At 42.9% G+C, this 24,339-nt stretch overlaps 2 protein-coding genes across 2 annotated transcripts in view; one reads left to right on the top strand and one right to left on the bottom strand.

Annotated features, from left to right (window-relative positions):
- The first annotated feature begins 415 nt into the window (after positions 1-415).
- Urod (uroporphyrinogen decarboxylase) lies at positions 416-3,796 on the top strand. Its single transcript, XM_004639196.3, has 10 exons — positions 416-545; positions 1,183-1,295; positions 1,421-1,500; positions 1,577-1,639; positions 1,861-2,058; positions 2,174-2,335; positions 2,677-2,814; positions 2,974-3,074; positions 3,175-3,241; positions 3,567-3,796. Exons 1-10 carry the CDS (start codon positions 526-528, stop codon positions 3,726-3,728), a joined length of 1,104 nt encoding a protein of 367 aa, XP_004639253.1. The 5' UTR covers positions 416-525; the 3' UTR covers positions 3,729-3,796.
- Positions 3,797-4,530: 734 nt separating this feature from the next.
- Zswim5 (zinc finger SWIM-type containing 5) overlaps positions 4,531-24,339 on the bottom strand; it is a 210,553-nt gene continuing 190,744 nt past the window's right edge. The window contains exons 12-14 of the mRNA XM_023724191.1: positions 8,927-9,090; positions 8,064-8,145; positions 4,531-7,361 (exon numbers count right to left, since the gene is read on the bottom strand). Of these exons, the coding sequence (XP_023579959.1) occupies positions 6,499-7,361; positions 8,064-8,145; positions 8,927-9,090 (1,109 nt within the window). The 3' untranslated portion in view covers positions 4,531-6,498. The remainder of the gene's footprint in view (positions 7,362-8,063; positions 8,146-8,926; positions 9,091-24,339) is intronic.

Here is a 24,339-nt window from a genome sequence, read left to right as displayed (position 1 = left end):
CTGAGACTAGTGGCTTCTAACAGATCGATCCTTTTTCCTTCACGAGTGGTTGTGCTCAGCACTCGCCTCCGCACTTCCTGCGGTGCCTGGCTTTTAGTCGGTGATGTAGATGTACTATATAATAATCCAGTCCCCGGTTAAAAAAAACAAAAACCAAAAAACCAAACCTGGTAAATCGTACTATGTGCCTGGCTTGATAAAATTGTTAGAATCGTGGCGAGTAGATGTGAGAGTGGGACTTGGGGCAATCTTTGGAGTTTCTAGATCCTTAGATGAAAAAAAATTCCTCACCGAGTATTTTACCTTTTGAGCATTTTTTTTCATTTGCGCCGCTAGTGGGCACTTTAAGGTGAAAAGTGGTTTGGGTCCTACAGGCAGCAGTCCGGGCAGCCCCACAGCTGATTTACGCGCCGGGTCACGTGGCTTGAGCCTAGCGCCACCAAAGGTTGAAGGAGGCGGAGTGTATACTGGGGCGGTGCAGACTCAGGATTACATTGGAGATTGCTTTTGCAGGGACTGTCTGCTATGGAGGCGAATGGGAAGGGGTGAGTACTCTGCTGCTCGCGGTGTGCGTAGCGGGGCTTCTGAGCCTTCCAGCTCAGGAATCTGTCCCTATAAACCCAATTCCTGCAAGTTTTCCTGGTGTGAACTCCTGTTCCTGGTAGCCCGAGTCTTCCAACCATGGATTCCTAAGACCTTCATTCCAGGAACTGCCTTGTTGGACTGCATCTCTGAGGCATTCTTTCAAAGGATACCCCAGAAGTTCCAACTACGTGTTTGTATTCTGAGACCATCAACTCTGATCCCTCTTTGTTTCCCATCCTGTGGATCTCAGAAACCAGTTTCAGAACCAGCTCTTTGGCGGCCCGGTTCCTGATACTCGTTAGTCCTGTGACACTTCCCACAAACTTTCTTACTGGGCTTCTATGCCCTCCCTCCAGAGTTCCTAGGCTTAGGAGAGTTGGGAGTATGCATAGGGAAGAGGCCCCTGCGCGGCCCTCCTGTAGTCGTGTGCTCCACCTGATAGGCAGACAGAAAGTGAAAAGGGTGGGGTGCCAGGACTTGTGAGCTGTCCTGGAGCTGGTAGATAACGGGCCAGACTGAATCGCCTAGAACCTGCGCCTTCTGCAGCCTCCAACCTAGCATATTGACACCTATTTTTCACATTGATTTTATCGCCAGATCCCAGAATTTTCCGGAGCTGAAGAATGACACGTTCCTTCGAGCAGCCTGGGGAGAGGAAACAGACTACACTCCAGTTTGGTGTATGCGGCAGGCTGGTCGCTATTTACCAGGTTAGGGGCAAGACTTGGAAGCATAGTTGAAATTTTAAGCTCTGGAGGATGAAAAGTTGTGTAAGGTCAGGCCAGGGCTCTGACAAGCCTCAGGATTGACCCTTGCCTTCCCTCTCTGCCTGCAGAGTTTAGGGAAACCAGGGCTGCCCAGGACTTTTTCAGCACCTGTCGCTCTCCAGAGGCCTGCTGTGAACTGACTCTGCAGGTGAGGGGTCTAAGAAAGATAGATAAATTTACTCCCTCAGTTTGCCACCTAGCAACTTATTTCCTGTTCTCTACAGCCACTTCGTCGTTTCCCCCTGGATGCTGCCATCATTTTCTCCGACATCCTTGTTGTACCCCAGGTACCCATTTAAACCTGATCCTGGAATGAGAAAAGTGGAAAAGGCTTTGGAAATACTATCAGTCTTGCTAAGGTTCAGGATCAGCACTTATTTTAACTGGATAGAAGGAAAAATAAAGGCTGAAAGACGGACTCTTATCCTTTCCCTTTCCTTCCAGCATGGGCTAAACTTTTCCTCCTGGAATTCCACTTTGGGAACTGAAATGTTTTATCCCTGTCTAGGCATTAGGCATGGAGGTAACCATGATACCTGGCAAAGGACCCAGCTTCCCAGAGCCATTAAGAGAAGAGCGGGATCTAGAGCGTCTGCGGGATCCAGCAGCAGTGGCCTCTGAGCTGGGCTATGTGTTCCAGGCCATCACTCTCACCCGGCAACGGCTGGCTGGGCGTGTGCCACTGATTGGCTTTGCTGGTGCCCCGGTAACATGAGACAGGGCAGGGACTGGGGATCAGGATCACTCTGGCAGTTCTGGTATAGAAAAAGGAAAAGAAATGTCTGTCTTCTACACTGTGATATCTTTGTATTCTTCTGTAGTGGACCCTGATGACATACATGATTGAGGGTGGCAGCTCAAGCACCATGGCTCAGGCCAAGCGGTGGCTCTACCAAAGACCTCAGGCCAGTCACCAGCTGCTTCGCATCCTCACAGATGCTCTGGTGCCATATTTAATAGGACAGGTGGTTGCTGGTGCCCAGGTAAGTCCTGTGGGAGAGGCAGATGGTGGGGTTTGGACTATTAAGGACCAGAAGCAATGGTCTCCTAAACTGGAAAGGATAGAGGACTTAGCTTGACCTCCAGAGATCTGACTGGAGTAGCCAAATCCACCAGAGGAGCTTAATGAATGTTCTGAACATGTGAAGACCAAAGCTTGCATTGGGGTCTGGAGAAGGTAACTCTGACTGGAACTGATATTAACAAGGCTCAAGCAGTACCAGAGCTTAAAGTTACTTGGGGAAATGAAGACACATTTCTGTACAAGGGGGCTGAGATTTTCTTTGTGTTGTTAATGTAATTTCTTTCACTATCTTTGACCTAGGCATTACAGCTTTTTGAGTCTCATGCAGGACATCTTGGCCCACAACTCTTCAACATGTTTGCATTACCCTACATCCGTGATGTGGCCAAGCGTGTAAAAGCTGGGCTGCAGGAGGCAGGCCTGGCACCAGTGCCCATGGTGAGGATTGAGATAGGTTGAGTGAAGATGATTCTGTAGAGCTTTAAGGGTTAAGTTCTGCATGGACTGAAGTGACCACTTGAGGGCAGCAGAAGCACAGCCAAGAAGGGAGGCATAGCTAGGCTCTATGTCACCTAAGAGATCTGCTCTGTCCTCCAGATCATCTTTGCTAAGGATGGGCATTTTGCTCTGGATTTGCTGGCTCAGTCTGGGTACGAGGTGGTTGGGCTTGACTGGACAGTGGCTCCAAAGAAGGCCCGGTGAGTGCTGGAGGGCTAGGTTTTTTTTTTTTTTTTTTTAAAGCGGGTGGGGTTGCCAAGTATGCAATCTCCACAATGTGGCACTGACTCTTGCTTCTAGGAAGCTTGTGGGGAAGATGGTGACCCTACAGGGCAACTTGGACCCCTGTGCACTGTATGCATCCGAGGTAACAACTGGGGTCTCATGTATGTACAAGTTGTCTCTGTGTGCTCTTATGGCTATGAATGTGGTTATATTGTTATGAGTCTCACTTCATTACGCCTATTTGTCCTTCTTCTACTCCATACACATAGCATAAACCCTAGGAAGGAATTTTTGTTGTTCATTTGTATTTATTTAGTGGTTATCCCATATGAGGTAGTTGATAAATTTTGTTGAGTTAATGATTAACACTGAGTAGAAGCATGCCTGCACGTGTGTGTCCCTATTATATGTCAGGAGGACAGAGGTTTGTTGACCTCGTCTATAGACAGTGCTCTGTTGGTCCTCAGGAGGAGATCGGGCGGTTGGTGCAGCAGATGTTGGATGACTTTGGGACACAACGCTACATTGCCAACCTAGGCCATGGGCTTTACCCTGACATGGACCCAGAACATGTAGGGGCCTTTGTGGATGCTGTGCATAGACATTCACGCCTACTTCGAAAGAACTAAGGGTACAACTTTTCCTTCAAGTACCACTAACACAGAAATGTTTCCAGAGAATAAAACTTCTCAAGTTAGAATCTAGTTTGTGGTTTTATTTGTTACAGATCTGTGCCCTCAGCCTCAGTGTGAAGTTCATGCTCCCTCCCTGTGGCCTCCTCTGCATCTCTCTCACCAGTGTCATAGGTATCAATGGACATGTGCCATAGCACCTGATTCAGGGCCCTTGCTACCTCCATGCTGTCAGAGAGCCCAGTCTCAGAGCTACCTGGGGTCAGGCAGGGCTTTCTAACTGTAGAAGCAGTTGACAGATGGTGAAAGGGGTGGGGTCCCTACAGGCTATAAAGGCCAAATTGATAGGGCTTTGTGTTTGGGGGAAAAGAGGAATATAGATTAAAGAGGGGTACAGAAGTGGCTAAAACATGTCCGAGTCCTAGAGGGCTTAGTGGGGAGAAGTTAGTTAAACAAGGAGAAGGTAAGGAAACAAAACTTAGACACCAAAAAAATGGGAAGGACATAGAGAATCAAAGCTAAGTTGTTTAGGATTGGAGACTTTGGTCCACACTATGGAGGCCTCTGAAGCCCAAGGGCCCTCTGGCACTAAGCGTTACTCTGCATTCTTTTCTGAGTACACGCTGCAGTTTTCTTACCATGTTGGGACTCTGTCCAGTTTACAGACTTCTATTTCCTAAAACAAGGCTGAAAGGTGCCTACAAGCTCCGAAGCAGCCTTGTATGGAAGGAGGTTCTGTCATTCTGCATCTCTCTAGAGGCCCAACCAGCTCCCTTTTTAAGTTAGAACAATACAAAAGGGAAAGAAAGGCCTCATTTATTGAGAACACAATTTCTACTTTTAGAAAAATGATCTTTTCTGTGATCCATGATTTATTCATAGAAAAGCACTATGAATTCACACACTCACTAAAAAAGGGCCATTGTGATACAGAAATGGGTGTGGCTTTTTTTTTTTTTTATCAGCCCATTGGGCTGAGACATCATAGGGGTCCTTGGCTGGAGAGCAAGACTTTAGTAGCCACAAATAGTAAATACAACTTACTGGTCAGTTTGGAGCAAAACAAAACAAAAAACCCCAACATAAACAGTTTGCTAAAGAAGAAAATAAAGTAGACAGAGAGGTCCTTAGTTCACACTCTAATAAGCTATACCACCCCTTTCCTATCAAACCCCACCCCACTCCAGAACTAAGACACAAAACAGTAAACACCAAGACAATGATATTCAATTGGCTCTTCTGAGTGTCCACTGCTACCTTCTATAACAATTCCAGGCTGAGCATAGGGGTCAGGAAGGTAGCAGGGACATGATGACACTGGAGGTCAGTTAGGGTTGAGGCGGGTTACCCACCAGGGCCAGAATCTTGGAAGGGAAAGGCCAAAGGCATACCAGCTTCAGCCTCCAAATCAGTACACAATGAACTGTGATAAAGCAGGTAGAGGAAGCTTGAGGTAGAAAGGCAGGGGAAGAAAGTGAGCATGGGTAAGAACCGTGAAGGTGAAGCATCTAATCTCATGGCAGAGACACTGGTGCTCAGAAGCTATCTAGAAAGAAGGGGGATAGAGAAAGAACAGAGATGGAACAAATGTCTGACTCGTGAGAGAGGATGAGAGAAATGAAATCTGGCAAAGAAGGCCATCTTCATGCAGCCATTCTTCCAACATGAGTATACAGATGTACCTACGTGTAGAAATAACTTGGGTACACACATAAAGATAGATCAATGGATAGCAGGCATACACACAAACACATATATTCATACACTTGTGTGTACCATGTAAACATGGGAAACAGCAAACACAGAAATCCACACTCCAACACATGACATAGGCATACATGTGTATATATATGTGCACAGACACATGTACTTACAGATATACACACACATGGAAGTAGAGATGAAAATATATACTCTGTAACATGACAGTGACTAGAGCAGATGGCTATTATGAACTGTTGCTTCCCTGACCTTCATCTTCTCCCTGTATTTGTTAATCAATATTGAGCAGGCTCCTGGGGGAGGCTATTGAGGCAGGAACAGGAGCAGGAGCTTCAGTGTTCTCACAGCTTTGTGAGGCAGAAGTCTAAGTCCAGTCTTGGCCTCTGCCCCTGACCAACCACTGGACTACAGATGCCCTGTGTACAGGCTGGGGTTTCTGCATAGACAAGACTTGGGGATTTATTGTAATTGGCCACTTCCCACTATCCCCACTTGTCCACTGCCAACATTATATACTCTGTAAGGGAAACCTGAGAAATGGTAGTGAGTCTCCTCAGAAAACAAGCCTGTCCTCCCACCCAACTATCTTAAGTGCCTATCAAATCAACCAGAATTATAAATAGTTACAACTTTACAATAATTGGCAACACATGTGCTATAGTATTTACAGTATCATAAATGCTTCTGTTTCTCTGGTTAAGCAATCCCTGAGATGAAACAGTGTTCTGTGTTTGCCAAGGAAGAGACGGCCAATGCCCAGGACACACAGGATATAGGGGTGTGAGGTGGCATGTTGTGGGGTTTCTTGTCAATCTGTAGGGCCCAGCTCCTCCAAGAACAGTGGGCTGTAGTGAGAAGCTTGCCAAGGTAGGTTGCAGGTGTATTAGCTAAAGTTAGACTCTCCCCATCCTTAGCCTGTGGTCCTTTGGCCTCAGCCACAGGTGGTCAGAGTCCTCTCAGGGTGGACAAATGTGTCAGTGTCCTTGGCCTGACTTGATGGTAGCTGGGAGCCCAGGCTGCCCTGGCAGTGAGCTCTCTGCTTTTTTCAGCCAAAGCGCTCTCGGACTAGCAGCATCAGTTTCTTCTTGCCTTTGTAAATCTGTTTGAGATTGTCAATGAACTGGGCAAATTGCAAGTGGCCATCTTGGGGCAGCAGGAAGGTCTCCCGAGCCTTGCTCAGAAACTCAATAAACTCTCCATAGTGGCGGGGGCTGATGTGTGTCAAACGTGAATGTGTAGTGTTGATGTAGGCATTGATGGTGGCATCCAGCAACTGGCGCAATGGAGCTTTGTCAGTCGACATGAGCTTTCCAGAGCTGCGGCGGCCTGGGATGCCAGCTAGGCCAGGTGCAGTCACTGTGCAGCGCCGCAGGATGTCTGAAAGCACTGTGGCACAGTGTACACTCTTCACCACCAGAGGGATGAGAGCTGCCAGCTCATTTTTGCCCAGAGAGTGGCTGAGGGCACAAGCCCAGAGCACATCATTGATGGCTGGATGGGTATCCTGGTTGTAGGCTAGGTTCAGATGGCTCATGGCCAATGAGGCCAGCTTGAAGGCACGTAGCGGGTAGCCACGGAGCTCCATGTAGCGGGCAATGGTGAACAGCTGTGAATGGGTCATGCCACCAGCAGCAGCATCGATGGCAATCTGGTAGGCTGCCTCAAAGGCGATGTGGTCTTTCTCACAGAGTGTAAGAGCTGACAGAGCACAACTTTGCGGATCCTTCATAGCACACTGCAGGGCCAGTGTGCGAGCACAGCTGGCCAGTTCTTCCCGCTGTGGGTAGTCAAGACTGAGACGTAGGATAGTGGTGTGGGATACAGCAGTGGCAGCTACAATACTAGTAGCCTCAGTAGGAGTGAACAGTGTGTACCAGCTCTGCAAGATGCTCACGAGGGCCCGTACACCTGTTAGGGAGAGCTTGAGCTCAGAAGTGGCCATCAAGGTCCCAATCCAGCTCTGCCCAGATTACCATTTGGGGTCTGAACTTGGCCTGCAGAGATGAGTTCTCCCTCCTCTGTAGCCTTGACGTGATCTGAGGCAAATCAAGGCAAGGGGAGCATCCCAGATGGCCAGACCCTGTTTGTGGTCTTGCCCATGTCTACCTTCCCCAGGTCGGAGGTTTGAAGGTCTCTGCAGTGTTCTTTGCTCCTCATAAGGATGAAGCAACAGAGAATGCAGTTTGTCTGACTCAAAGCACGGGTTGCAGGTCAACTTAGGGGTTCTAGCTGAAGTGGGGCCTCTGAGTCTTGAGCTAGGGCTTTGGACTCCATAAGGGGTCCTGAGCCTCCAGGTTGTCTGGGATTTCTCAACAACATGGACAGGGACTGGGATCAAACAGATGGGCTCACTGCCTCTCAAGGGAGCATGTGAATATTGGGAGATGAAATTCATTATCTCAGATGTGTCTCTGATCAGAGTGCTGCTGATGTGACATGGTCCTAGCAGTAAGAGCAGAGGCCATCTGGCTGAACAGAGGCCATCTTTTCTTAACAGTAGCACCATCCTTTTTCTAGGCCATCAGGAATGGAATACAACTGATCTAAAGATTCATTACACTGACCAAGAGTTGGGCCTAGAAACTACTGGGGTGGGGTGGGGAGACTCACCCACTTCGGTAGCACAGGTCACCAGCCATCGCACCATCTCTCGGCGCCGCCAGTTCAGAGTTGATAAGGTCATCCGCATCACCTGGGCATGAAAGTCACACTAAGTGGACTGACCCTAGCTGTTAGGACCTCCTCTTCCCCACTTTATCTTGCCACTTATTTAATTTTTTAAAATTTTTATTCATTTTAATGAGGAAAAAAGTGATGAAACAGTTTCAATACAGGTTAGGACGTTTACAATAAGACATTGTATATTGTTGAATTGATAGTAATTGATAGTAATTCAGAGGACAAGATGCAGACATGATATCTTGTCTAAATAATATTAGTACAAACTTTTATTCTCAATTTATTTAAATATTTGTTGGTGCTTTAAACAACAATCTTTCCCCTGATAAGTATGATCAGGGTTAAAATTTTCCTTACCCATTTCATTCATTAGATAAGAGTCTTCTCTGAAAAACCTATTAACATTTTAATTAATTAATTAATTCATTATTTGAGACAGGATCTTTCTATGTAGCTTGGGCTGAACTCGAACTCATGTCAATCCTCTTGCCTTGTATTCCTAAGTGCTGAGATTATAGGCATATGGTGCCATGCCTGGTTCTAAATAAAATTCTTACACCTTTTTTGACTTGAATAAGATGGAGAGAAGATGAAGACTCCATGGGTCTTAAAGCTATTTTGCTTGTTTTTAAAGATGAAACCCAACTTAGAGTGCTTATCTTTTGCCTAGCATAGAACTCATGTTCTGGGGACACAGAGTCAGACCTGGTCTGTGTTCAGTCCCCTAGAGATCTTACCTTTTGCCAGTTGTCATTAGAAACTTAAAGTGGGAACAGCGCTGCCCTACCCCATACCTGTAACCCCAGCTCAAGGGCCACATTGAGCAGGGTGTTATCTGTACTACTGTCCGTAGGAGTAGCAATCTTGAATGCATCTTGGGCCAGTTTGAAGATGAGGGAGGAAGAATGGATGTGCTTCTGTATTGCTTCCAGAATAGTCCGGAGTCTACGAGTATCCCCTATAGGTGTGGAAAGAAGGGGTGGGGTAGGATTAACTTAAACATTTTCCTAGACTGTCAGCTGATCACAATAAATATGGTTGAACTGATGGTTATAATTCATTCAATGCTTCTGGGTGATCAAGTTGTCTCCACTAACTCTGGTGGCCCCTTCTGTCCTGAGCTACCCACATGAATTCTCTTGGAACATTTTCATCTTTCTCAACTTTTCATCTACTGTACTCTTAGGCTTTCTAAGTATTAGAAAAATGTTCCCTTTTTTTTGAGAGACAGATTCTCACTATGTAGTTCAGACTGGTCTTGAACTCACTGTGTAGCCCAACTTGCCTGGAACTTGCAGTGATTCTCCTGCCTCAACCTCCCAAGCACTGAGATTACAGGCATGTACCATCATGCCCAAGTTGGAACTTTCTTGAACACCTGGATTTTGGAAACTACTGTAAAGGAGACAAGTAATATTATTGCCAAAACATATGCCGGTTCTATTGTTTGCTTCTCAGGACAACTCCCTAGAGCTAAAAGGACTTAAGCCATTGCTTTCTATTCAATAGACCAGGATTCTATAAAAGATAATGATACGTAGAGCTAAGAAATACACCACCTATGAAGGTTATTATGTGAAGTTAGTATAGTGTATAAAATATTGGGGTTTTTTTTTGTTGTTTTGTTTTGTTTTTCTGTTTTTGAGACAGGGTCTTGCTCTGTATTTCAGGCTAGTCTTAAACTCATTGTGAAGCTCAGGTTACTCTCAAATTAGTGGCAATTCTTCTGCCTCAGCCTCCTGTGTGCTGAGATTTGTTATAAGCATGTACCACTATACCCGGCTAAAAGATTAGTTTTAAGAAGGATAAATATATGAAATAGAACAAAATGTAGGTCCTATTTTATTTATTTATTTTGTAGTTGTTGATAAAATAAAAAGATGTAGTGGTGAGAGTATAGGCTTCAAAGTAAAATACATTGGGGGATAGAATCAGGTTCATTCATACACAATTCAGTTTTTCTGTCTATAAAGTGGAAACCATAACATTTAGGGTTCTAGTGTTAGAAAATGAGATAAACAGCAGTGTTATAATATATGTGTAAGTATAAATAGAAAATCTCCAGGAATGTTTATACCAATGTCTTATAATACTTGTCTTTGGGTGAAAGAATTTTTTTAAGTTTTTTTTTTTTTAACTGGGAATTGAACTCAGAATCTTGTGCTTACCAGGCAGGCGCTTGTGCCACTAAGCTATATCCCCAGGCCCTGAGTATTATGGAAGAGATGTCTTTTATTTTTTATCATCATCTTTTTTTTGAATGTATTTTGTACAGGTTCTCACTATGCAGCTTGGACTTATAGTAAGCCTCCTGTTTTCGGCCTCCCCAGTGCTGGGATTGTAGATGTGTGCCACCATGCCCAGTCTTGGTGGCCAGCTCAGTGTACCCAGGGCCAGTGCAGCATGTGGTGCTGGGAATTGAACCCTGGTCCCTGTGGTTGCTTAAGCAGGTGCTTAGTCTGCTGAGCTATCTTGCTGACCCATTTTTTAAAAAATCATATTTAAAATTTGTTTTTAATTAATAGACTTCATGTTTTCAGGACAGGTTTATGTTTACAGAAAAGAAAGCTGGTAGTAGAGATCAATATGTCCCCTATTACTAAGGTGTTACATTTGTGTAGTGTATTTGATGAGCCAATATTGATACATTATGAGCTGTAGTCCATGCTTTGCTGAGGGTCTCTCTTTGTGTTATGTGGTTCTATGGGTTTTGACAAATGGATGTTATAGATCCACCATTATATCACACAGAATAGTTTCACTGTCACAAAATAAAATCCTTTGCTTCATGTCTTTCAAACCTCTCCCATTCCCCTTGAACCTCTGGCAACTAAAATGTCTCCATAGATTTGCCTTTTCCAGTATCATACAGTTGCAATCACACAGCACATACCTTCCAGATCGGCTTCTTTCAATACACAGTGCATATTACATTTCCTCTTATCTTTTTTGTGGCTCAATAGCTTATTTTTTTTGCTATTGCTCAATAATATTTCAAGTTGTATGGATATATCACCATTTACTTGGTCACCTTTTATTTTACTTTTTTTTTTCTTTTCTTTTTTGGGGGAGGGGTGCTGGGGATTGAACTCATGCATGATAGTAAAGTGTTCTACCACTGAGCCACCTTACTAGTTTTCTGTTCATTTTTTGAGGGACATCTTGGTTGCTTCCATTTTGAAGCACTTAAGAATAAAAATAAAATAGATACTCAAGCACAGGTTTTGGTATGGACCTAAGTTTTGAGTCAGTTTGGTAAATATCTAGGAGCATGATTCCTGGATTATATTTGGTATGATCTTACCAGGAATCATGCTCCTAGGTATTTACCAAACTGACTCTAAACCACCACCATCATGACCACCCCTCAAAAAAAACCCCCCAAAACAAAACAAAACAAAAAAACCCTGCCCAAGTGTCTTCCAAAGTGGCTGTACTATTTTACATTACCATCAGTAATGTGTAGATACTGTTGCTCCACATCACTGCCAGCATTTAGTGTTGTGTTTTAGATTGTAGCCTTACTAATAGTGTCTGGCATCTTGTTGTTTTAATTTGCAATTCATTTCATATATTTATTTGCTATCTGTATATCTTCTATGGTGAAGTGTCTTTTCAGATCTTCTACAAATTTTATTGATTGACTGACAGTTGTATTAGGAGTTGCACTGAACTACAACCCCATTTTTTGAGGCAGAGTCCCTCTAAATTGATAAGTTGCCCAGTCTAGGATCAAACTTTGATCTTCCCGCCTCAGCCTCCCAGAATATGGGCTTTTGCCAATTTTTTTTTTTTTTTTTTTTCGGAACTGGGGATTGAACTCAGACCTTTGTGCTTGCCAGGGAAGTGCTTATTCTACTGAGCCATCTCCCCAGCCCACTGCCAATTTTTTTTTAAATTGGATGGTTTGTTTTCTTATTGTTGAGTTCTGTGTGAATTTGGGGTTACAAATCCTTCATTAGGTATAGTTTTCAGATATTTTGTCCTAGTTTGTGATTTACCTTTGCATTTTTCTGCACTAAAATAATTTAATTTGCTTGAAAGCTCACATTGCAACCATTAAACCAGTCTAGGCTTTGATTCTGTGAGTCTGTATCATGTATCATGAAGAAACAAACTATGACCCATGTATATGGATGAAAACTAAATGCCCTGAGTTATACTGCAGTTTTAAAATCTCTACAGCCTAGAACTCAGCAGTCACAAGGCTTTTAGGTCTCTCTGATGTCCCAAGATTATTTGTATTTTTTAAAACAATCATCCTTATCCTTCAGTTTCTAGTTGATAATGCTAGTTAATCCTTGAGTGTTGAGGATGCAAGAGACTCAGGAAGACTTCAATAGCATACATCCCCTTCATCAATGTTGGCAGTAGATGAATTCTGAATTTCAGATTGGCTTCAAAGAGGTCAGCCACATTTAATCTACTATCCCAGCTGATACATCCTTTTAGCTGATAACTTCACAGGTACTTCCAATTGGCCACCATCTTTCCAATTTTTCTTATCACTGTTGGTTGCCATTTATAGACTCAGTTCCTGGAGGGAAAGCACCTGCCACATTCACTCTACTCCATACAGTCACACAAGTTGCCATGTTCTCCCAAAATCCATCCATGGTAGGTGTTGGGATGACTGCCAAAGTTTTCAGCCATAAGAAAAATCTAGAAGAATCCAGATTACATGCATTTTTTATCATCTAGGGTTGAGCATCATACTTAGTTTTTAGAAAACATTTATAAGCATGTATATTGGCCTAAAAACCACAATTATGATGCAATTAGGTCAGTACTTCATGAGAAAGAGAGATAATGAGTTTGAAAACATTAATATTTCTTTACACCAGATTGAGATGATTCTCTCCCTCTTGCTGATTTAATTGTGTAGTTATTATCACAAACTTAGAATTCATGGTTACAAAATAGTCCCTACCTGTGACAATTTAAGGTGTCTAAAGAAATAATCTTTTATGCTATAGATCCATTTCTTTTTAAAGCTCATCTTCTAAACCACCCATAAGGGCAAGTTTACTAGCCAGAGACTTTCCCAGAAAGTCATTAACACATGCACTACTAACTTATCCATAGTACTGCAGTGATCTTACTGTTTTCGACAGCTGTCTCTTCTGCAGCTTGCTCAAAGATTATTTAATGGTTGCCATTTCAACCAGGTAAGGGAAAACTTGAGATCACTTGAATAGTTGTGTGAAGAAGACAGCACATGTTGTGATTGGTTACTTTTCTCTTGTTGCTGAGACAAAATACCCAACATCCAGAGTTAAAGGAGGAAAGGTTTACTTAGTTCACAGTTTATAGAGGTTTCAGTCTGTAATTAGCTGGCTCCAAGGGCAGGGCAAGATGGCACATGGCAGGAGAGTAACAGTTCATGGCAGTAGAAGACAGAAAAGCAATGGGTGGGTACTCAAGCTTCTTTCTGTCCCTTATACTGTATATAGGCTACCCTAGGATGAATGTAGCACTCACCCTTAATTCTAGCATTGGACTATGAATCAACCAACAAGCTCTAGATTCACCCACCTCTGAAAAATCCTATCTCCCATGACTACAGGAGGCTTTTGGGGGGCATCTAGACATAAATCATAACATTCTTCCCCTGGTCCCCCAAAGACTCAGGTACATTCCTTTATGCAAAAGGCATTTATTCCAGCTCTAAGAATTTCCAAAGTCCTAACAGTTGCAACACTGCTGAAAAGTCCAAGTCCCAAGTTTGCACTGAGATTTTTTTTTTTTTTTCAGAACCAGGGATTGAACTCAGGCCCTTGCACTTGCCAGGGAAGCACTTATTCTACCGAGCCATCTCCCCAGCCCTCTGCTCTGAAATTTAAGGTAAACTCTTAGCTGGGATCCTCTGTACAAATGAAAAGAAAGTTAAACATTTCCAACATTCAATGGCACAAGATAAACATTTTCATTCCAAAAGTTGTAAGCTGGAGAATATAAAGGAATGGGACTAAAGCAAGCCTAAAATCCAGATGGGCAAACATTAAGTCCCGTAGCTCCATGTGCAGCATCTGAGGCAATATGTGGCAAGATATGAACTCCAAAGGGCTTTGGTGGCTCCATCACTACTGCGCTTTTAGTGGTTGTAGCTTCCGTGGCTTCTCTCTTGGGTCCATCCTGCTCCCTCCTTGAAGTTTTCCTCAGATAATCCACATTCCTGATTTCTCCAACCTTCTAGTCTCCACTGCACCTTTTTTTTTTTTTTTAACTGGGGATTGAACTCAAGCCCCTGCACTTGCCAGGCAAGCGCTTATTCCACTGAGCCATCTCCCCGGCCCCTCCACTGCACCTTTGGCTTCACACAGCTTTACACACTGGTCTCTCAGAAGCACACTACCTGGCCTCTCAGGCCTTTTTCTGAAATCTGGGTGGAAGCCTTTCTAACCCTACAACTCTTGCAGTCTACATGTACCTAAAACCAGTGTCATGTGGATGATGCCAAGGTCTGCTACCAGCAGGAGCAGGAGCGAGGCTTCCATCTCTCCAGGTTATAGGGGTTGAGTGCCTGGCTTGCTGAATACTCTGAATCCAATTCCAAGGAACAAATTCTCTAGGCTGCTGCCACCTAGACTGTGGAGCTCTAGGGCTTTCTTCTCAAAGCAAAGTCTTTCACTTTTGCAATTTTGAAGTTGCAAAGGATGGGGTCCTGCTGCTTTCTGTGATGCCCTTAGGCCATCTTTTCTATTCTCTCATTCCTTCTCAGCAATCAAGAGCTCCTCTGCTCTATCTTTGCAGTCCACAGCTTTATAGGAGCTTCCTTTCTGGCCAAACTCACAATGTTTTAAATCATCCTGCTGGGCTCTTTGCTCTTGATTCTCACCACTTCAACATTCCACTGCTTTGAAATTTCTTCTACAAGATTAGTTAGTCCACCACCCTTATTTTTAGGCAGTCTCTGGACATGAGCAAAATGCAGACAAATTTTGTAACACATATCATCTGGAGTCCAACAGCCAATGCCATCTTTCCCAGAAGACATCTCCTGGCTTTGCTGTTAACCAAAATGATTTCTATCATTCATCTGGTCTTCTGAGCTCTGACCAGAATCTTCCATACAATACAGCCCACAGTGCTGCAGCTCTACTTTTTCATTCAGCATCTCCCAACCTTTCCTAACTCTTTCCATTCCAACAAGATAGTTCCAAAAGCTCTTGCCACATGGCCAGATGGCCAGGTAATCTCACAGCAATGACCTCATTTCTCTGGTACCAGATTCTGTCATAGTTATTTTTTGTGTTACTGAGACAAAAAATCTGACACCCAAGGTTAAAGGAGAAAAGGTTTATTTAGTTCTGTCTGTAGAGGTTTCAGTACATAACTGGCTGGCTCTAAGGCAGGGTGGCATGGCACAGGGGCAACCATTCATGGTGATGAATCTATTTATAAGCTAATTTGTTCCAAAGATTGTCCATTCTTTTACTAGTACCACAAAGTTGATTGTAGTTTTATAACAAATGTTAAAAGTGGGTAGTATCAGACATCTGACTATATTCTTCAATACTATGTTGGGTATCCTAGCTCTTTTGTTCTTCCATATGAACTTTAAAAAGTTTGTTGATATCTACAAAATAACTTGTTGAGATTTTAATTGGGATTATGTTGAATCTATATACAAAGATGGGAAGAACTGATATCTTAGTATCTGGTCTTCCTCTTTATCAACATGGGTTATCTCTCTCTCTCTTTTTTTCCCCCGTGGTACCGAAGATTGAACTCAGGACCTTGCACTTGCCAGGTAGGGCTTATGCCACTGAGTTATACTCCCAGCTCAACATGGGTTATCTCTAATTACTCACATTTTTTTATTTGTCTCATAAAAGTCTTCCTCACATAGATCTTTTTTTTTTCCTGTGGGGAGGGAATTGAGACAGTCTTACTATATAGTGCATGCTTGTCTTGAACTCATGGTAATGAATAGTACTTGTAAACAAATAGACAAATTTTGGAACAAATTAGCTTAGAAATAGATTCACACAAATAATCAACTGTTATTTGACAAAAGAGCAAAGGAAAAGCTGGACATTTGCACCCCAACTACTGAGGGAGTCTAGGTGTGTGCCCCTCTGCCCAGTACTGACATATGTTTTACATGTATTTTGTTAGAGTTATTCCTACATATTTCAATTTTGTGGTGCTAATATAAGTGATACTGTTTTAACTTCAAACTCCAATTATGCTGTTTATGTAGGAAAGCAACTGACTTTTATATATTAATCCTGTATAGTGCAATCTTGTGTAGACATCTAATATATATAATGTCTTCAAATTTGGTGTCTTGGTTGGGGGGGACTACTGCCTGCCCCTGAGGTCCTATTTTATTTTCTGAAAAATCACTTTTGGGACTGCCATCCTTGCTGTTGGGGGCATAAGCCTCAGGCCCTGTACCACCCTGCTGTTGCATGGGCAGGGAAAGGGGAGCACGATGCCAATAATTGTTAATCATGAATTTAATTAAGAAAAATAATCACTAAGTAGTTTCAATTTTTTAGATTTATTCTTGGGGATTTCTTATACAGTCATGTTATTTGCAAATAAAGGTAGTTTTACTTCTTTTTTCACATTGTGTATGCTCTTTTTTCCTTGTGTTATTGCATTTTCATTTCATTTTAAGACAGGGTCTTGCTATGTAGTACAGGCTGGGCCTGTCACATGTAGCGCAGACTGGACTTGAACTCGCATTCTCCTGCCTTACCCTCTCCTCTCAAGTGCTGGGATTATAACTGTGCACTATCACACCTGTCTAGTCTAATTCTTTTTATACATTGTCAGATTCAGTTTGCTAATATTTATTGAGGATTTTGGTATTTATTTTTGTGAGTCACAGTGGTATGTAGTTTTTCTTTCTTGTAATGTCTTCATCAGGTTTTGGTATTTATGAGTAATTCTGGCTTTGCAGATTGAGTAAGGAAATGTTCCTCTGTTTACATGCTCAGAGATGATAGAACATAGGTAGTATTTCTTCCTTTGATATTTTTTAGTTAACTTATAAAATCTGGGCCTGATGGTTTCTGTTTTGGAAGGTTATTAATTATAATTTTGTTTATTTATTATTATTGTTTATGTCTCACTACACAGATCCAACTTGTAGTGATCATTCCTGTTTTTCAGCCTCCCAAGCACTGGGATTACAGGCGTGCCACCATGCCCAGTCTCAATTGCTGTCTCAATGTACCCTGGGGGTGGGGCCCAGCATGGTGCACTGGGGATCAAACCCTATGGCCCCTGTGCCTGCCTAAGCAGGCACTTTAATCTGCTGAGCTATCTGGCTGGCCCTGGAAGGTTATTAATTATAGATTCAATTTAAAAAATACAGAACTATTTATCTTTTTGTGAGTTAAATAGGTTGTGTTTTAAGTAATTGATTCACTTTATCATGTATATTATCGAATTTGTGGGACAGAGTTGTTCTTAACATTCTTATCCTTTTAGTATCTATGAGATCAGTGCTGGTTGGCCTCTCTTTCATCTAATTTATCTAAAATATTAGTATTTTATGTCTTCTTTTTCTTCGTTAGCCTGGCTAGAGGTTTATTAATTTTATTGATCTTTTCAAAGAACCAGCTTTTGCTTTCAGGTTTTATTGTTTTTCTATTTTTACTTTCCTTGTTTTTCACCCTAGTAGCTTCAGGTTTATATTGATTTTCTTTCTCCATTTTCCTAATAAGGAAGCTTAAGTTATATATATATATATATTTTGAATTTTCTTAATGTAGAAATTTATACCACACAAATTAAACCTCTCTCTCTTTTCTCCCTCTCCTACCCTTCATATTCTATACATATAAAATTTATTTTCTAATTTTTTTTTTTTTTTTTTGAGGCAGACTCTTGCTATATGGCACAGGCTGACCTTGAACTTGTAGTGATCCTCCTGCCTCAGTGTACCACATGCTGGGATTACAGGTGTGTGTCATCACATCCCATATGCTTTTCCTTTTGTCTTTAATACTAATTTCTTTCATCAGTATTTTGTAGTTTTTAGTATACAGTCAGCCCTCTACAGCCACAGATTCTACACCCATAGATTCAATCAATTACACATTAAATTTTTTTTGTTTGTTTGTGGTATTAGGGATTGACATGTGTGCATGTTTGTGTGTGCATGTGTTTGTGTAGTAATGGGGATTGTATTTATACTTGTGTGTGTGGTCCTGAGCCTTGGCATTGAGCTACATCTTTAGAATATTTACTCTCTCTCTCTCTCTCTTTTTTTTTTTTTTTTTTTTGTGGAACTGGGGATTGAACTCAGGTCCTTGTGCTTGCCAGTCAAGCGCTTATTCTACTGAGCTATCTCTCCAGCCCCTCTCTTTCTTTATGATACAGAGTCTTGCTAAGTCACTAAGTTTCCCAGGCTGGTCTTGAATTTGAGACCTCCATGCCTTATGCTTCCAGGTGCTGAGATTATAGGCATCACTACTACATGAATTGAAAATATTTTTCAAAGGCTGTATTTATACTGAACATGTATAGATATTTTTCTTTGCCATTACAGTATTCCCTAAACTATGCAACAGCTATTTATATCATATTAAGTATCATAAACAATCTATATGGATATGTATAAGTTATATGGAAACACTATTCCATTTTTGTAATTAATGAACAGCATCTTACTATATTGCCTGGTTGGGTTCAAGTAATCCTCCTATCTCTCCCTTCCAAGTAGTGGGAGCCTTTGTGCCGGCCCATACATTTCACATAAGAGATGTTGGCATGCTTGGGTACTGGTATTTGTGGAGGATCCTGGAATCAGTTTCCCACAGATTTTTAAGGGAGGAGCACGTACAGGTGGCTCTGTGGCCTCAGGACCCTGCACGACTGCCCACACCCTTACCTGCCCTGACCATTTGCTCACATAGTTGCTCTAACTATTTCTTCCTGAAAGTGCCATCATCCTACAGCCACAGCACCCCTGGGCACTTCAGAAGGAGATGTGACCAGGCATTCATTTGGACAAGTGTTTCATTCCAAGATTCTCTACTTTTTGTTGTAATATAAATGTTTTCCTTACTTCATCTTCAGACAGTACACTGTTAGTATATAGAAATGTAACTGATTTTTACACATTTATTTTCTATGCTATAACTTTACTGAACATGTTGATTAGTTCTAAAGGTTTCTTTCTTTTATTCTTTTTTTTTTTTTTTTTTTTTAAGACAGGGTCTCACTATGCAGTTCAGGCTGGCTTTGAACTCACGGTGTAGCTGAGGCTGACCTTGAACTCACAGTGATCCTCCTGCTTTAGCCTCCAGAGTGCTGGGAAAGGGTTTCATTTTTAAAACTGTAATTTTTTAAGGTTATTTATATGTAAGATCATGCTAGCAAATAGATCTATGTTTTCTTCCTCCTTTCTGATTTTTTTTCTTGCATAACAGTTTTTCTAGACTTTGTTTTTCACTGTTGAATATGATGTTAATACTGTACACATATGGCCTTTATTATGTTGAGGTAATTCCCTTCTGATATATATATATATATATATATATATATATATTCCCTCCCGCCCCCCAAAACTGGGAATTGAACTCAGGCCCTTGTGCTTGCCAGGGAAGCACTTATTCTACTGAACCATCTCCCTGGCCCAGTTTCTTAGTATTTATCATGAACAGTTGTTCAATTTTTTCAAATGCCTTTTCTGTATCTGTGGAGATAATCATGAGTTTTTTTTTATCCTTTTTTATTTTTAATACAAGGTCTACAGGGTCTCACTACATAGATTGGGCTCATAGTGATCCTCCTGTTTTCAGCTTCCCAAGCACTAGGATTACAGATGCATGCCACCACACCCAGTCTCAATCTCTGTCTCTCAGTGCCCCAGGGGTGGAGCTGCTGACACAGCACACTGGGGATCGAATCCGATCCCTCCAGCTGCCTAAGCAGGTGCTTTAGTCCACTAAGCTATCTAGCCAGCCCATGAGATTTTTCGTCCTTTATGCTACTAATGTGATATATCATATTAACTGAAGTGTGTATGTGTTACCAGGAGTTGAACCCAGGACCATTTCATTGAGCTGTATCTCCAGGGCTACTGCCTTTTTTTTTTTTTTTTTTTCCTGAGACAGGGCCTTGCTATGTAGTTCAGGCTGGCCTTGAACTTTCTATGTAGCCCAGACTGGCCTCAAACTTGTGGCAATCGTCCTGCCTCAGCCTCCCAAGTGCTGGGATGGCAGGCATGTGCCATCATGCCTGGCTCCTCAGCCTTTTTTATTTTGAGATACTTGTGTTAAATTGCCTTGACTGGGCTTGAATTTGTGATTCTTCTGCCTCAACCTCCCAGATTGGTGGTTCATATTAATTGATTTTTTATGTGTTAATTATCTTTCTATCCCAGGGATGAATCCCACTTGCTCTTGGTGTAAGTTGTTTTTGGGTGTTGTTTTTATTTATTTATTTATTTATTTATTTATTTATTTAGTATTTTAGGGAAGGATCTACAGGGTGTTCAGTGTCTCACTACTAGATTGGACTTGGTGATCCGCCTGTTTATAGCCTCCCAAGATCGCTTCTCAGCCTTTTGGCTAAGATCAAGTGTATAGCCTCCCAAGAGCTGGGATTACAGGCATGCATCACTGCCCGATCTCAATTGCCTTCTCAGCATGCCCCAGGTGTGGGGCCAACACAGCAGGCCCTGGGATCAAACCCCCAGTCCCTGTACCTGCTTACAGGCACTTTAATCCGCTGAGCTATTTGGCCGGCCCCTCAGTGTTCTTTTTATACTGGGAATTGAACCCAGGGCTTTCACACATCATCAAAGTTGCGGGCATCTCCCCCACCCCACCCCCAGTCACTAGATTGCCTAGACTGGGCTTGAACTTGCAATCCTACTTCAGCCTTCCATACTGCTGGGATTATACCCAATGCATCACCATGTCCAGCTTGGTATATGATCTTTTTAACTTGGTAGTTTCAGTTTTAGTTCTTTATTTTGATAAAGGATAATTTATTTTATACCAAATTGTAGGTTGGTCAATTTTCTGTTTTAATATTTCTCTCCACTATTTTCTTGCTTCCATAGTTTGTAATGTCTGAAATTCTTGTCTTTGTTTCTCTATAGGTAAGGCTGTGGCTTCTTGTTTTCTGGCTTCTTTGAAGGTTTTCTCTTTGGTTTTAAGATTTTTTTTTTCCTATAGTTAGGACAGGGTCTAGAGGGTCTCATTATGTAGATTGTACTCGTAGTGATTCTCCTGTTTTCAGCCTCACAAGTACTGAGATCACAGGCATGTGCCACCACATGCCAGGCGGGGTCTGCATGGCACTCCTGGAATCAAATCCTGGTCTCTGAGCCTGCCTAAGCAGGTGCTTTAGTCTGCTGAGCTATCAGGCCAGCCTGGTTTTAAGCATTTTGAATATGATATGCCTAAGGGAATATTTTTTGGTATTCATCCTGCTTGGTTTCTTTGAGCTTACTAGATCAGTGCTCTGCTGTCTGTTGTGAATTTTGAAAAAAATTCAGCCAGTGTTCCTTACTCCACATATTTCTGCTTCATTCTTTTCCTTCTCATATTCTTTTTTATTTTGTTTTTTGAGACAGGGTCTCATTATGTAATTCAGGTTAGCCTCCAATTTGATGCTCCTACTTTAGCCTCCCAAGTACTGGGGTTACAGGTGTGTGTCACCATGTCCAGCTTCTTATAGTCTGACAATGCAGGTTATATCTTTTATAATTACCCCAGAATTTTCAAATACTCTGTTCTGTTTCTTTTTTCTTCATTTTTCTCCCCCTATACTTCAATTTGGGCAATTTTTATTTTTTACTTTTGGTCCCTTTTTTATTTCTGTATTTAGTATAGGGTCCACAGGGTCTACAGAGTCTACGTAGATTGGACTCAGTGATTCTCCTGTTTCCAGCTTCCCAAGAGCTGGGATTATAGGTGTGCGCCACCATGCCAGTTGAGACTGTCTCAGTGAGCTCTGGGGTCGGGGCTGCCATGGCACACCGGGGATCAAACCCCGACCCGTGTCTGCCTAATCAGGTGCTTTAGTCCACTGAACTATCTGGCTGGCCCTTGGTCCGTTTGCTTGAGACAGGGTTTCACTATGCAGTTCAGGCTTGCCTTGAACTCATTTTGTAGGCCAGAGAGTTCTGTGGGAGTGAGTTCCGTGCTCCATGCTGGCTCAGGGACCTCCATCGGGCCCTAGTCCACTTGCAGTGCTGGGAGGAGTACATCTTGGGGAAGCCTCTGAATCTGAGCTTTCTTTGTGTCTCCATGCCTTCTCCTCACTTGAGATTCATCAGGACAAGGGCTCTGACAGATGGTCATCTTTCAGTCTTTCCCATGCCATCAGGCAAATGTCTTACTGGGACTGGTGGACACACATATGCAGCGAGGCCCTCCATCTGCATGCCACCCAGTGTTGCTGCCTGGGCTGAGAAGCATTATGTTTCTCTAGTGTTTGTCCTGGGGACTCAGAGGTCACTGAGGGGGCAGTGCACCATGCTCTGGATAGAGTCTGGGGCAGTGGGCTGAGGTGTCTCTGTGCAGAGTGTGGCAGTGCTGCAGATCATGGGACCCAAAATCAAGGTCCAATAGCTGCTAAGCTATGCCCCCAGGAATATGGATGCCTCAGAACTGTCCCTAGGGACAGTGCCAGAGTCATGGGCCATGCCCCATGGAAGTGTTGGTGCAGCTTGCACCTTGGCATTATCTTGGTGCCCAAGAGCTTGCAGGCGGACAAAAGCCAGCTTCACACCTCTGTAGTAACTTTCCAGCTCCTCTGCCAGGTCCTCCAGAGCTCCTGCCTTTGCCTGAAAGTGGCAGGTCCTTTGAGGTCTACTCAGGGATCACCCCAGCCCTCAGAAGGAATGCCCTTGCTCAGCATCATCTCCCCATAGTATATCAGCTCATGGTCCTCTGGGTCTACAGACTACAGAGGTGAGGTAGGAGCAGATGGGCAGTGTTCTTGGGCACACAGCTCTGTCAGTGCATAGTTCATTAGTTGGCAGTGGCCCCTACCAAGGGCTGAGCTGTTCAAAGCCAGTGGCTGTACAGTGCCCCCACCCACATCTGAAGCACAGGCATGATCCTGATGGTCTCCAGGTCCATGGGATGAGGGCCTGGAGGGCCATATGTATTTTATAAATCAAGTGCAACTACGGGTCCTCCCCCAGCTGCAGGGCTGAACTATGCCATCTCACTGGTCAGCAGCAGCAACAGTGGCAGGGTGCACCTGCTGGAGATGTCATTCTGCTTCACTCAGGGTAAACAGCAGGCTCTTGAGTTGGTATCTGGCTATAGGATCGTAAGACGAACAAAAAGTTTCAGGCTGGCTCCCCTTTCTAGACCAAATTAGCTTCTTGGAGAGATTGCTACAGGTCATGGGTAAGAGTTCTACTTTTACTTTACTGGCCATTGTCCATTTTCATATTCCATTTCTCCAGCTGGGCCAGCAACCACAGCCACTGCCCTAGCCCCCTGCTCTACTGGGGGTGGCATTTGCCCACCTCCAGCTCAGCTCTGTAGGTGCCTGGATAGCATGGTCAAGTATGAGGATTCTCTATTTTCTCTTTTAAGAATTCCCTATGTATTTTATAAATCAAACCCTTGTCAGACATAGAGTTTATAAGTATTTCCTTTCATTGTGTAGATTGTCTGTTTACTCTGTTGAGTGTTTGCTATGCAGGAGGCTTTTACTTTGGTGCAGTTCCAATTGTACTTGCACTTGTCCATTTTTGCTTTTGCTGTGCTTTTTGTTCTCTGTAGATACACATTTTCTTGTTGTTGAGATAGGGGTCTCTATGTTGTCTAGGTGGACTTGAACACCCAGGCTCAAGTGGAAGTCCCTTCCTAGATTCCTGAGTAGTTGGGACTATAGGCAAGTAGTAACATGCCCAGCCCTTTTATTTGTCTCATTGCAGTGACTAGAAGCACTAGTATGAGTCAAACAGAAAAACAAACATCCTTGCATTATTCCTGATCTTAGAAAGCAAGCATTTAGTCCTTCATCATTAAGTATAAAGTTAGCTGCAGATAGATCACAGATGCCCTTTATCACATTAAAGAAGTTTCCTTGTATTTCTAGTTTTCTTAAGAGTTTATATTTTGGGCTGGTGAGATAACTCAGTGGACTGAAGTGTCTGCTTAGGCCAGCCCAGGGACCTTGGTTGGATCCCCTGTACCACATGCCACGCCAGCCCTAGGGTGGGCTGAGCCAGCCACAAAAAAAATAAAAGCATATATATAATATATAA

The sequence above is a fragment of the Octodon degus genome, unplaced genomic scaffold (assembly GCF_000260255.1).
Source record: "Octodon degus isolate 3935 unplaced genomic scaffold, OctDeg1.0 scaffold00107, whole genome shotgun sequence".
In the NCBI taxonomy this organism is placed as follows: Eukaryota; Metazoa; Chordata; class Mammalia; order Rodentia; family Octodontidae; genus Octodon; species Octodon degus.
Note: the sequence above shows the minus strand (reverse complement) of the source record. Positions and strands in the feature narration are given on the sequence as shown.

Coding starts and splice junctions, on each gene's coding strand:
- Urod (XM_004639196.3), top strand. CDS start 526: ATGGAGGCGAATGGGAAGGG. Junction 546..1,182: donor ATGGAGGCGAATGGGAAGGG/GTGAGTACTCTG, acceptor TTTTATCGCCAG/ATCCCAGAATTTTCCGGAGC. Junction 3,242..3,566: donor GTGCACTGTATGCATCCGAG/GTAACAACTGGG, acceptor GTTGGTCCTCAG/GAGGAGATCGGGCGGTTGGT.